This window comes from Mus musculus, chromosome 14 (genome assembly GCF_000001635.26).
Source record: "Mus musculus strain C57BL/6J chromosome 14, GRCm38.p6 C57BL/6J".
Taxonomy (NCBI): Eukaryota; Metazoa; Chordata; class Mammalia; order Rodentia; family Muridae; genus Mus; species Mus musculus.
Genome location: NC_000080.6, coordinates 62,989,574 through 63,003,740, shown reverse-complemented (window position 1 = coordinate 63,003,740; position 14,167 = coordinate 62,989,574). Strand labels below are relative to the sequence as shown.

Sequence of the window (14,167 nt, the reverse complement as noted above, 5' to 3'; positions counted from 1 at the left end):
CATGGCGGAGGGACTTTGTCCTCAGCTAGCTGATAATAAAACCTCTTGCAGTTTGCATCAGGTGTGGTTTTCTCTCGGGATACTGGGGTGCTGGCCAGCTTATCCCGGGACTTGAGCAGAGGCCCAGCTTCGGGGGTCTTACAGTTTCAGACTTTAATTTCTCTCTAGACATTTGGTAAGGAGGGCCTAGAGCTCAGTGAGCCAGAGCTCTCGCTGCTCTCCCAAGAACTCAGGTTTGGTTCCCAGGACCCACATCAGGCAGCTCACAACTGCTTCAGAATTAGGGAATCTGATGCCCTCTTTTTGCCTCTGCAGGCACCCACACACACTAGAGTACACAGCACACACATAAACAACAACAACAACAACAACAACAACAACAACAACCTCCCTTTGGCCTGTATTGACATCCCTCCAGCTGATGTGATTACAAGAGATTTCAGTGAAGCAAAGCTCTCTGTGCACGAAGAAGCCAGAAAGATGCCTACTTAGAAACAATCATGTGACCCATAAGGTAAGAAGATGCATCTAAAAGATGCTATTGGATCAATAGGATGATTTTTGTCAAATTTGGGTCCATATCAGGAAACAAGAGGAATGGATTTTGCTTAGTTAACTTAGTTAACATCCTGCCCAAAAGACACCTGTGGAGGAAAGGGTTTCTTTCAGCTTAAGCTTGTAGTCTGAGAGAAGTGTTATGCCCAGTTCACAAGATCCCCAAGAGACCACCAGGGACCACAACTCTGATGCAAGCACATGAGAGTCTTTATTCAAGCTCGAGCCTGGGCTACAAACCTTCCTGATGGAACAGGAAAGAGAGTGACTCCTAGCTCTAGGTAAAGGGGTTTATAAAGGGGAAACACACACACACACACACACACACACACACACACACACACACAATCGGGGGTTTCTAAGCCTTGGCATTACATGAGAGGGTAAAAGAATGTTGGACTCTTTCCCAGAGCCCAAAGGTGGGGGTGATTTCACTTCAAGGACATCAGACAGTAGCTTTCTACATAGTAGTTTAAAATAGAGTTTGGAGGTCAAGATGAAATCTGCCCTGCTGTTTTTTGTTTGTTTGTTTGTTTGTTTTTGTTTTTTTCCATTGGCCATGTGTCTCTAAGGACAAGCTAACTCAGGATAGAGTCTTAAGAACAAAATGGAGTTTATTCTGCTACCTCAGTCTCTTCAGAAGCTAGGGTAGGAACTCAATGCAGGAACTGGAGCAGAAGCAATGGAGGAACACTACTTACTGGCTTACTCAGCCTCCTTTCTTATATAACCCAGGGCATGCTTTCAGGGGTGGCTCCACCCATAGTGATCTAGACCCTCCCACCTCAGTCATTAATCAAGAAAGTGCCCCACAGGCTTGCCTACAGGCCAGCTTTACAGAGGTTATTTTCTCAGTCAAGATTTCTCTTCCTGGGCTGGAGAGGTGGCTCAGCGGTTAAGAGCACTGACTGCTCTTCCACAGGTCCCGAGTTCAATTCCCATCAATCACATAGTGGCTCACAACGATCTGTAATGGGATCTGATGCCCTCTTCTGGTGTGTCTGAAGATAGCTACAGTGTACTCACATACATGAAATAAATAAATCTTTAAAAAAATTCATCTTTCTAGATATGACTAGAATTGTGTCAAGTTGAAAAAAACCAACCAGCCCAGATTGTCATGTACCTAAAGCAGTGTACAGAGTATAAAAGGGTGATCTTACATTTCAGTATTGTGCATATGCACAGAAATTTGAGACTGTCAGTGAATAAAGACATGCCTTTTTTTTTTTAAATATCTTCCCTTGTGGAAGATAAAAAGGGGTTGCCTTTTGTTTTGTTTTATTTTTGTTTTTGTTTTTCGATACAGGGTTTCTCTGTAGCCCTGGCTGTCCTGGAACTCACTTTGTAGACCAGGCTGGCCTCGAACTCAGAAATCCGCCTGCCTCTGCCTCCCAAATGCTGGGATTAAAGGCATGCGCCTTCATGCCCTGGTTGGCTCTTGATGGTAAGGATTCATCGTATCTTTTAGCTATTTTTATTAATAAATTGCATGTGTCTGTCTTGATTTTTTAAACTGTCATAGTTATAAAGGGAGGAGCACACACTCTCTAATCACAGTGGTACGCATTTATACATCTCATTTTGGCATATTTATGATGTATCTGATTTGTCCATAATTGTTATACCTGTGCAAACATTATTACCATGCAAAACCATGTGTGTTATTATATATTCTAGCCTAAAAGATGTTCTGTCATGTTTTAAAATTACACAGATCAACTACTCCTTTATGTTAAGAGATGTAGGGAAATTTTAAAGTTATTTTCTTCCAGAATTATTCTTTAAGATTTTTTTTTATCTTTTGAGATAGATGTTAAAGATAAATGTAATTGTTTTAGATTTTAAGAATTTAGATCATGCCATTTGAAGTTGTGTTTGGGAGAGGGAGTAAGGACCCTAGTCTAACTCTCAGGAGCACTGTCAGTCAGGTCACATGATTGATAAACTTCTACCCATTACTAATTTCTGGTAGATTTTTAAAAGGCTTGCAGTGACCAGGAAGTACGGACGCAGGATATTTATTTGCAGGCAAGGGAGAAGGTGAGTGTAGTAAGCAGAACTCTGCAGAGCTCGTCCATGTTTTCTGGAGTTTGAAGGGCTTATCATGTTCTTCCCTCTAAGGAGACTTTCCTTTGGGAACGGGTGTTGGGTAGGGTTCAAACACCCACCACTTCCTACAACACTTCTTCACGTCGTTACATACGCCAATAGTATCGTCTGAGGATGTGCACGCTAGGTCTTTGCATATTCCTTTCAACGAAATGCACTGCTTTTCCCCTGGGACAAGGCCAGCCTTTCCTGCACAGAAAGGAATTAGACAACACTGTTAATTCACTTTCAAAGTACTGTAAATGTGCCCAAAGCCACAATCCTAGAAAATGGCTCTGGAATGGGAGACATAATACTGACTACACAGAGAGCCCAAATGCTTACACAGAAATAGTGTACCCTCTTTTTTGGCAATGGGGGGGGTGCGTTAAGCGTTTGGGATTAGATACACCTTGGAGTGAGCGTGCTAACTTGTGAGGTTTCAGAGATGTGGTCCTCCTCCTAGCAGCACACTTTGAATGCATGGAGTATTACTGTTACCATGATGGAGAAGGCGTCTTTGGAACTTCAGCGGACAAGCATCAATACATCTACCCAGGAGCAGTTTGAACAGCAGGACTCATCCCGTGCTCACAGCATCCTCATCAGATGCAGATGCTCTCATCTCCAACTTTATAGAAAATCAGTCCTTTCTTCTGCTTCCACCCCCCCCCCCTTCAGAACTGTGTAAGAAACATGCTTATTGAGTTACTCCACGTCTTTTGTGTCTACATGCTTGGAGAGACTTCTCAGAGCTGCAAGTTTTCCTCAAGTATGTCCACATGTTTTCTTAGTTCTTTTGGCTGTTAAGGAGAGCATAGCTAAGGCCACATGTCAGTGCCTTTCTAGCACCAAGAAGGTTCATGACTTCCACAGGTGATGACAGGCTTCTGCAATGGTCCTCAGTAAAAGTAGACTCGGTGGTTTTAAAACAAAGCTCATGATGTTAGGAGAGGGAAAAAAAGGTGGGGGGGATAGAAGATTGGAAAGAGGGATTAGGGGGTGGGTTTGATCAAAAGATATTATATGTGTGCATTAAATTCTTAAACAATAAAAAATAAAAGTAAGATTCTTTGATCTTTTCCTGTCTTGGGCTCACAAAAGACCTGGTCATGTCACATGCTCCCCTCCACTGAGGACCTGCGGGACTTTGATTTACTCCATCCTCACAGTGTAACCCGTTTGAGAGGAGCAAAGGAAGGCTTGCTTGCTCTGGAGGGGCCAGGGATCCTGACTTGCAATGCAGGTCTCTCTCTGAGTTCCCTGTGACCTCTGCAGGAGGCTAGCTCTCTCCTTGTCCTAAACAGCCTCTCCTTACTCTTTTTATTATGATAAGAAGCCTTACCATAAGGCCCAACCTCTTCACCTTTTTAAGAGCTAAAGACATGAGGTTTTAGAATTCACCTATAAAACGTATTCATTAAATGGTTTAACTGGATTTTTATATCAAACTCTCCAGTCCTTCTTCTCCCACCCTCACCTCCCGGGCCTGATAACCACCATTTGTACTACCTATTCTTTTATTTTAGATCCTTGTATAAGTGGAATAACATACCTATTTCATTTCACATCCTTAGTAGCATCCCTGGTTCTTCAATGCTGTCATACATGGCAAAACAAAAACAAAAACAAAAAACAAAACAAAAACCAAAAACCAAAAACCAAAAAACAACCCCCCCAAAACAACAACAACAACCAAACACACACACACACACACACACACACACACACACACACACACACACACACACACAAACCCTCCGTAGTTTCCTCAGAGAAACTACTTAAGAGGTCTAGAGGGGAAAGTCTGAGGTCTAGAGGGGAAAGTCTGGTAGAAACCAGTTAGCATTTTTATGTCTGTGTGGACTGGTGAAAATAACAAGGACCCAGAGGAAGGGAAATGTGGTTTAGTGCTGCAACCACATGGGTGATCTTAGTACAACCATAGTCTTCATGTAAGTATGAGTTCTGTTATCCAGAGCGGCCACTAGCGTAACTTCCTATTTTACATCACAGGTCCCTGCAAGTCTGTCCACTGCAGCCAAACTTTCTGACTACAGCTGAGAAGTGAATGGAGGATTGGATCGTCTCCTTTGTGAGAGCACAGCTATGTGCCAGGTAGATAATGAGGATGCTCATAAACTAGACTCAAGTTCACTAGTGGGAGCCTTTGGCTGTGCTCAAAAGAATCTCAGAGATGAACCAAGAAGGGCTCTCTCAGTGAGGACAGACAGTAGTTTGAGAGATGTGGGCATCCTGCAGGTGGTGAGCCGGGCTTTCACTACTGTCCAGTCCTCTGCTCCTGAAGTATACCCAGCAAGCCCCCTTTCTTCTAAAAAGTAGTGGGGAAAAGATTTGTATAAGGTTCTCACCAGGTTCTGCATGGAACAGTCAGAGAGGGCTGGTGTGGTTTGCCCTTGATTCTAGATTCTAACATTCAGATGCATGAACTGTGGGTCTCAGGGACGCGGCCTTCACTGAAGCTTCCCGTTGTCTTTACTTTCCCCATAATCCCCCTGCTCCCCTGTTTTTCATTTGTTTCTAGTACTTACATACACTTCTCACCAATCAACTCTGTATACCTCCATCCCCTCAGCGATATAAACTAATCTTTACTCTCTTTGGAGAGTGAGATGCTGACGGTAGCCCATTTCTTTTAAAGTATACCAACTTAAGCCTTACATCAAGTAGCTTTTCTCTCTATTTCTATTAATTGGGCTTCTCCTCTCCGTGGTGGGGTTCTTTGTCCCCATTTTATGTTGATGGGGGTCCTTGATTCCTTTCTCAATTGGGATGCCATCAGTTCTGAAGGTGTTGGACTTTGGGACACTCAAGTCTATGTCCTGACATCTGAGTTATTGGGGGAGAAAGCACACGTGTGCACCCCAGTAGACCTCCTAAGAAGTCCTGCTCCTGAAGTCATTTCCCACCTTACCTCTCAGCATCATCATCACAAAGAGGAAGAGGACAGGCAGGAAGGAACGGGATCGCATGGTCGAGTGGCCAGCAGTGTGGAAGGTGGTCGGTGCTGGTGAGGCTCGGGGGTTTTTATTCACTTCTGGGGGCCCGTGGTTCCTCCTGACCAGTGAAGCTTAACCTGCAAAGAAGGAAAACTGCTTTTGTGGGAGTATTTCCAAACCTTAGGGTTTCTAAATTTGGTGACAAATTAACCTAATAATAGAGAACCAGATGGTTAATGGTGTCCTTCTCCTTCCTGTGTGTTCTCAGTTTCACCAGTGGTACTACCGTTCACCGTCAGCCAGTTCTTTTTTTTGGAAAACACAGTTCATGATTAAATTTTTTACATGCCATATAACAATTACACCTGTTTGCTGAGAGCAGTGTTGTAATCAGCTCCATGTACACGGCATGTAATGGTCAAATTAGGATAATTGGCAACCTTCCTCCCTCAAACATGGCCAAGCACTTCCCCGCTAGTGTTTTGAACTGTATGATTAGACGTTACACATCTTGTTCTAATAACCCACTGAGTTCCCTTTGTGCTGCCTTGTATGCTCGTGGCGTGAGATTGTCCACTAGAGCATGGTCCACCTACCAGGGCCATGTATTTGGAAAAAAACAACAACAACAACAACAACTCTTCCTCTCCCAGAAGTTGTCCATAGCTTCTCAGATGTGGGGAGCTTGCGAGCCCTTTGTGCTGAAATATTAACTGGCTTGATCTGGTGCAGGTCTTATGCAGGCTGATCACAGATGTTGTGAGTTCATCAGGACAGTTACTGTCATATCCAGAAGAGATTGTTTTGCTCTGCTGTCTCCTGACTTCTGTCTCTTAGAATCTTACCTTCTTTTCTTCAATGCTTCCTGAGCGTGGTGAATGTGTGTGTGTGTGATACAGATGTCTTAATTGTGACTGACATTTCATAGTCAGTTATTCTCCACACTTTGACCAGTTGTGAGTTTAGGTCTGAAAGCTGCTCTAATCTATGGGTAGAGAGATGCATATTTAGAGGACGATATGATCGATACTTCGGTAGTTTCATCGAATGATTGCAGTAGGTTTACTACTGGAACCCATGAGCTCCCCAACTCTGGGTCTCTGGCCAGATTTACAGCACTGCTTGTGTTCTCTTCTTAGGAGTGGGCTTTAAATCAGAGCAGAAAACTATGGATAGCCCTCTAATGTTTTTAACACTATTGTGCCTATGGACCTGTCTTGCAACAACAACAAAAGATACACAAAGTTGGGAGTAGGTAGGAAGGGGAGGGGCAGAGAGGAGAGGAGGGTCTGGGAGTAGTTAGAGGGAAGAATAGTGGTGAATATGACTAAAACACATTGTATTTTAATATGTGTATGACATTCTCAAATATCAAGAAATATATATTAGAAGTAGTGCCTGCTGACCTTTCTCTCCTGCGCTTCTTCCTCTCACTGGTACTGTCTGTGTCTTGGCACCTTTCTCCACGTTCTCACGTCACCCATCCCTGCTCCAGCTGATGGCTAGTCCACTCTCCTCTCATTGTCAGCTTCTTTAAGCTTCCCTAACGAGTGAGGGCACGCTGCATCTGCATTTCTCTGCCTGGTTGATCTCACTTCATATGTTTCCTGATTCTACCCACGGTGTCACAGATGAAAACAATGTCCAGACACCTTTCAAGGGCTGCATGAGAGGGGAGCTCACTGGGATAAGTTGCCAGGTTAGGGGAGTGTGTACATCAAGGAGAGGAGCACACAGAGTGGGAGGATGTGTTTGTCTCCTGTGCTTGGCTTCACAGAACACTGTAACTAACCTCCTGCCCTACCCACATTCCTGACAGCGGGAGAATCTCATCCATTTTAAATGACTGGATGCTATTGTATTATATTCGTGATCAGGATATCACATTCTCTCCATCCCTCCAAAGATAGGTAAGTAGGTGTGCTCTGTTTCTTTCCTAATGTGAATCGTGTTCCAATGAACACATGGAGTGTAGACGGATCTTGAAAATACCATTGCATTTCCTTCTAGTTGTGCGACTGCTGGATCCCGTGGTTCTGTTGGTAACTCTGAGCAGCCTCACTCTGCTCCCTTCCCTGGCTGCACTGATCTCTATCCCCACTGGCTTTGTGTGAGTTCCTCCCCATCTCCACAGTGTCACTGGCTTTTGTGGGGTTTATATATATATACTTTTTGATAATAGCCACCCCAACTGTGGTGACAGGATGCCTTAATATGGACATAACTTGCATTTTCTGGGCACTTAGAATTTTTTCCATATACTTCTCGACTATTTGTATGCTTTCTTTTGAGAAAGGTCTATTCAAATAATTTTATTTTTTTAAGAAAAATTAGATTTTTCTCATTGTATACTGAGTTCCCAATATATTCTGAATATCAATTCCGCATCAGATAAATGGTGTGCAAACATTTTCTCGCAGTCAGTAGTTTGTCCCTTTGTTCTGCTGATTGCTTCCTCCCACGAGAAGGATTCTTGATAGTTTGCTGTTAGTCCATCTGTATATTTTCACTGCCTTGCCCTGGCTTCTGGAGTGTGATCAAAACAAAACAACAAACAAACAAACAAACAAACACATTGTCTATCCAGCTTGTTAAATTCTCTTCCGTTCTCTCTCAGGAGTTTACTGTTTCTGAGCTAGCACTTAGGTTGCTGTCCATGCTCAGTAGGAGATGGAGGTCATCCCATCATTGTGTGTGTGTGTGTGTGTGTGTGTGTGTATGTGTGTGTGTGTGTGTGTGTGTGTGTGTGTATGTGTGTATGTGTGTGTGTGTGTGTGTGTGTGTGTGTGTGTGTGTGTGTGATTGCTCCTCTGCTCCATGCTGCAAAAAGTTATCTTTGCTCCACTGCATTAAATTGATTTAACTTTCTGTGGTTCATACAGAAAATTACTTCATAGATGAGAAGAACACTCACACAATAGCCTCTTTTTTATTTAGAATGTAGACTGGGAAATAATTTGAAGTGTAGTGTTTAAAAGAAAAGGTCCTTTGAAGTGTTGAAGTGCTAGGTAGAAGCTAATTGAAATCTAAATTGATTGATTCTTGGGCTTTGTGGCTCTTCATTGGCCAACTACTGTAAATGCAGGTTACCTTTTGATTATTAGGCTGTCCCATGGAAGCAAGAAGGTTCGTCATAGCATGTAAGGCTGAGGGAGATGGCCACCGTGCTGAATCTCCGAGTGTCTCTCCATCTCAATGTCTCATGCTTCCTACCATGGCTGCGTCATAACGGCTGTGCAGGGATCTTGGAACACTCAGAGCCAGGCTTGGGTCTGGGCATACTGAGAGAATTCAGGAGCGAGCTGAGGAACAATCGCTTGAGCTGTAGTTAGTTCCAGTCTATGGCACAAGGGTGTGGATAGTCGCTGTCCCCCTCAGCTCACATACCTTGTTTATGTTTAGGTGTGCAGCTGAATATATTAAATCCTTAGATTGGCAGAACTTCATTTGTAACATGTCATGCAGACTCATAAAAATTGCTGTAACATTAGGTACTTGTGTAAAATGCCTCTTTTGCTACTAAACCTTGGACATTGCATAGCGTGGAGCCCTGTCATTTCCATCTCCTTGGGATGCAAACAGATTCTACACTCGGAACAAATCCACACATCATCCTGTCAAACAGCACCCATAAAGGAGGAAAGGGGACTGAGGCAAGGACAAGATCATCTAGTGGCCTCCTGCTGGAGGTGATAAGGGCAGGGTTGTATCTTATATCCTGAACTTTATTCGTCTTCCCCATCTGCTTGCACTCTCCTCTCCTCTCCTCTCCTCTCCTCTCCTCTCCTCTCCTCTCCTCTCCTCTCCTCTCCTCTCCTCTCCCCTCCCCTCCCCTCCCCTCCCCTCCCCTCCCCTCCCCTCCCCTCCCCTCCCCTCCCCTCCCCTTTTTCTCCCCTCCCCTTTTTCTCCCCTCCCCTTTCCTCCCCTCCCCCTTCTCTCTCTCTCTTCCTCTCTTTCTCCACCTCCCTCCCTCCCTCTCTTCGTCTCTCCTAACCTTACCTCCCAAAGCTGCAGTTGGACTGCAAATGTCTACCTGAAGACTTTGGGAGAGGACCCACCTTCCTATGGCAACTTTAACACAGTTCCTCATTTCATTTTGGTGACAAGTAATGGGATTTGCTCTGTCCATTTCATAACCTCACCTGTCCTCAATGGCAGTGAGAACATGAATCTGGGTGGCGGTGGTGGGGAATGCAGCTCAGCACTTGTGAGATGGAGGCAGGAGGAGCAGAAGTTCAACACCATCCCTGGCTAAGCAGCCGGTTCAAGGGCTACAAGAAATCCTGTCATATTAAAACAAAAACACACAAAAACAATCAAAGGAACAAAACAAAACCAGATCAACCCAAGTCAAAATGATAAACCCACAAACCAACACACAAAAAACAGAACAGCTTTTCCAAATTCAAGGCTTTTTGGATTTTTTTTTTAATTAAAAATTTTTGAGATAGGGTCTCATGTAACAACCCATATTGCATAGCGGGTGACTTTGTGGGGATCAGAGATCAGCATGTGATTTCCTTTGTGTATTTGCTTTCCAGCAGGGAGTCAGTGCACAGTGAGTAGCTGCAATGTGAAACTGGTTTGTTTTTTAATCTCCATTTTCTTCCCACTTTCCTGTTCTCTTCCCCATATCATATTTTCCGAAGCAGAGCTGGATTTGTGCTAAAAGCCATTCCCCCCTCCCCCCAGCATGAAGCACTATGAACTAGTTAGCAGTAAGCAGTCTCTAGTTGCACGTATTTAGAAAGGAAACTCAGCTTATCAAGACGATCATACCTCCCATGGCATTTTCTGTTGCACGCTTTTCATCAGTGTCTCTTTGTGCATATAAAGCCCACAGCCAAGGTAACTGAGACGAAAGGCCACTTTCCGACTCTATCCCATCTGGAGGTCCTGCAGGCACCTAAGTGGATGAGAATGGATTCCTTCTGCTGTAAGCCTCAGCGCTGCTTACTGTCCCTTGGCTCTAAATAGTTAGGGATTCTAGGAGATTTCCTGATTTGTTTTCTTTGCCAAGCTAAAGCCAGGAACCTGTGTATGCCACTCCACGCAAATCCCATTTCACAGGGTTCATGCTGAATGCTAGATACGCGCTCTTGTTCCCACATCTCAGGTCTACTTTAACAGCCTGGGTGTTGAAAAGGAAGAGGGAGGCCAGGGCCTGGGATGAAGCCTTCAGGCACAGGGTTGAGGCCAAGGAAGCAGGCACTGTACAGTGATGGGTTAGGGATATTGTAGGTTGCTGTCCCACATGTGGTCCCGAGGCCACAAGTCCCACCAGTCCATCTGCCTGGTCCTACAGAGCTCTTAGGCAAGTGGTCAAGGTAGGTAACTCCTCTCCTGAATAAACAGAATTCTGACGATAAAGATTTACTAGAATCACCCCAGTTTTTAAATTATCCAGATCTAGGAACGCCAAGTAACTTTACCCAATTAAATTCACACTTATCGTGGGTAAAGGGAGCTGCAAACACTGGAAACACCCCTGACTTCATTTTCTCTAAGTTACAGTTGTAGTGGAAAATGGAAGGTTGGCCCCTTTTGGGGCTGTAGGTGATAATGCCTAGCCTTTAAGGATTGTTTCCCCACAACCTGTCTGACATCTTCCTCTTACCTAAGCACCTGTAGAGTTTACCGTTGCCTGGGAGAACTTGATTCATAAAGAAGAAAGTGGCAAAGCTCACGGAAGAAGGCCTGGCCTTGCATCCAGGAGGCAGTGAAGATTACCCTGTGGCTTGCTGGCATCAGTGGGATGCCTTTGTCTGGACAATGAGTGTCCCTCTGTACCTCATTAGGGATGTTCGTGGCAGTGTTCTGTAGAGTGATCTGCATGGGAAGACTAAAGGATCTTTGTTCTCTCAGTCACTGGATTCACCAAGGATGTGGTGGCATGCACAGTTTTGATCAGGAAACCTTGTTAAATAGGAACATGGTCTCCAAACATTTTGGCTACAGAGGAAAGTTTGTGATCCTACAGGCATCTATATTAAGTTACAGTGGGTTAGGCTCTGCTGGGAACCTGCTGGCTTACTAAGTGACTGGATATTTGGCTAGGAGTCATTTCCCGGAATTATCAGACTTGATAATGATTCATTGCACACCCAGTTCTTGGTTTGAACTTCCATAGTGCTTTGCTCACCCTATGGCGTGTAGATTTGCTTCGGACACTAAGCTGGGAACTTTTTGCTTTGGGGAGGGTGTTGAGAGGCGTGGTTATTTATTCTGAAGGCTTCTGTCATCCATGAGTACTGAAAAGCCACTGTGTGTGAGAGAGAAAGCAGGAGGCCTGGATTTGAGTTTTAAGTCTCTAGATCAGCTAGTGTCTTGAGGAATGGCATAGGCAGGGGAAAAATGCCTTCTTTAAACACCGACACTACCTCCATAGCACCTAATCTCTTGATTCTAAGCACCGGGGGCTTCTTAGTCACAGCTGAGCACACAATTAATTGAGAGAGTTAGTTTAAAAGGCACTTTATTCTAAGAAGTTTATTATTTTTAAGACTGATTAAAAATTAGAGGAGTCCTCTGACCTGCCAAGGGATGTAGCATGGCATGTAACATTCAAGCTATTTTGCAACCTTAGCAATTTGTAACCTCAAACTCTGCTAAGCAGGAGAAAAAAAAAAGTACAGGCTGAATCTGACAGCCAGAAAGATACCCCCACACAGAGCAATAATCCCAGAACAGGATGTGTGGTTTCTTCATATCTCAGTGATGAAGTGTCCCTGACCCTTCTTATGTGGTCAATCAGAGGGCGAAAACTCCATGAGACTGCCTTTACCAACAGGATGTCCTTTAGTCTGCACGGAATTAAACTGGGAAGAAGCAGGGGTTGGGGGGAGGCGGGAGAAGGAAATGAAGGAGTGTAACAAAGATTTAAAAACCAAACATGTTTCACATGTTTCTAAATAATATAACAAAAAAGAAATTTATAGTGGAAATTAATTTTTTTGAACAGAGTATAAATGAAACCAAAGCATCTTGACCTTTGCAGAGCATATTTTGAGTCCCTGTGAAGAGGGATGTGTCTAGCCTCAAACGCCAGTGATGGACAACAAGGAAGCACGGGCTTCTGGCCTAAGTTCGCTTCAAGAACACTGAGGAAAACAGGAAACCATGCTTGAGGCAGAGAAGTAGAGGAGACAATAAAGGAAAAGATGTGAGTCTATGGGATAGAAAATAGAAAGCCAGTGGAACCAGTTGACTCTTTCAAACGTCCAAACAATGGATACAACCAAATACACTTAAGAAAAACTACTGTGGCCCACTCAGACATTACTTTGAAGAAATGGACACATTCCTATGATTCAAATAATAGACTATGAGTAGATCTACAAAATAGGGTAAATAATAATAACAATAACAATAATATTTTGAAGCACATTTGGAGCTTGTGAAGATATTATATCATATACATTGATATACATTGTAAACACTAGGATGAAGACAAAGAGCACTGTTTAAGGAGAGTGTCTGGGAGCATCCAGACATGAGATCTAACAGCACCTTTAGAGATGTGTGGCCAGTCTAGCAACATGGACAAGAAGCTGTCCTGTTCATGTGGGCCAGAAGCTCAGGTGTCTGGTTCTGACTTTTGGTTGAACTCCAGCCATATCCTGCCTACACTTATGACCTGTCGTCTCCATCAAACGCTTGAGGTTTGGACTAAACTGTAGTCTCTGGTTCTTCCGGATGTAAGAACCAAACAGAATGTTCCAAAATCTTATCCCAAAGACAGACTCTCTTGTATTCAGGTCCCAGAAAAAGAAAGCTACTTCTCTCAAAGAGAAAATTCCACGATTCCTCCAGTAACTGAGGGCAAAGCCATACCTCTCTTTGGATAAAGTTTATTTATTTATTTATTTATTTATTTATTTATTTTGCTGTTGTTTTGTTTTTAAGGAACATTACAGCTGCACAAGATAATAGTGAGAAACCCATGCAGTAACATACTCTGCGTACACTCACCACCTCTGCTCTTCTTTCCCATTACTCCAGACGCCTTCCTTTTTCATAACAGGCCTTTTTGCATCTCTAAGTTTTATTTTAAACTTATTTAAATTTATTTGTTCTTTAAATTACTTGTTCATTATTATATTATTATTAATTATTATTTTGTATGTGTGTCTGCTTGTGTTCACGTGGGTATCCAAGGATGTCAGATCACCTGAAGGAAGTTGGAGTTACAGGTGATTATGAGCCACCTGATATAAGCTCTGGCAACCAACCTGGGGTCCTTTGCAAGAGTAGCAAGTGCTCTTAACAGTTGAGCCATCTCTCCAGTTCCAAACTTACTCTTTGGAAGGCATGTGAAAGAATACATGGGATGATCATCTTCCTGAGTTTGGCTTGTCTCAACCTATACAACCATCCCAAGTTCCGTCCTTCTCCTTTAAGGGACGTGATTTCCTTCTTCTTTATGGCCATTGTCTCTCCATGTTCTTTACACATCCATCCCTCGACAGACACTGTACTGGTTACCCTTCCCACTGCTGAGACAATACACAGTAAGCAGAAGCAATCTATAGAAGGAAGAGTTTCAGAGAATAAAAATACTT

General features: G+C 43.5%; 1 protein-coding gene across 4 annotated transcripts; it reads right to left on the bottom strand.

Moving 5' to 3' along the window:
* Positions 1-2,560: 2,560 nt before the first annotated feature.
* Defb47 (defensin beta 47) lies at positions 2,561-11,366 on the bottom strand. 4 transcript variants are annotated; one of them, XM_030247915.1, is made up of 6 exons: positions 11,224-11,366; positions 10,386-10,512; positions 9,749-9,889; positions 8,697-8,908; positions 5,582-5,743; positions 2,561-2,856 (listed from the first exon to the last, which is right to left on the bottom strand). In XM_030247915.1, the coding sequence occupies exons 5-6, from the start codon at positions 5,637-5,639 to the stop codon at positions 2,675-2,677; spliced, it is 240 nt and encodes a 79-aa protein (XP_030103775.1). In that variant the 5' UTR covers positions 5,640-5,743; positions 8,697-8,908; positions 9,749-9,889; positions 10,386-10,512; positions 11,224-11,366; the 3' UTR covers positions 2,561-2,674. The 4 variants fall into 4 exon arrangements, with proteins under 4 accessions (XP_030103775.1, XP_030103776.1, XP_017171607.1 ...); XM_030247916.1 differs by having other exon boundaries at positions 8,697-8,887; XM_017316118.2 differs by lacking the exons at positions 9,749-9,889; positions 10,386-10,512; positions 11,224-11,366 and having other exon boundaries at positions 8,697-9,194.
* Between the last annotated feature and the right edge of the window lie 2,801 nt (positions 11,367-14,167).

Excerpts from the sequence above, each read along its gene's own strand:
- Defb47 (XM_030247915.1), bottom strand. The coding sequence starts at position 5,639 with ATGCGATCCCGTTCCTTCCTGCCTGTCCTCTTCCTCTTTGTGATGATG. Across the intron at positions 2,857-5,581 it reads TGTGATGATGATGCTGAGAG|GAAAGGCTGGCCTTGTCCCA; the intron begins GTAAGGTGGGAA and ends CTTTCTGTGCAG.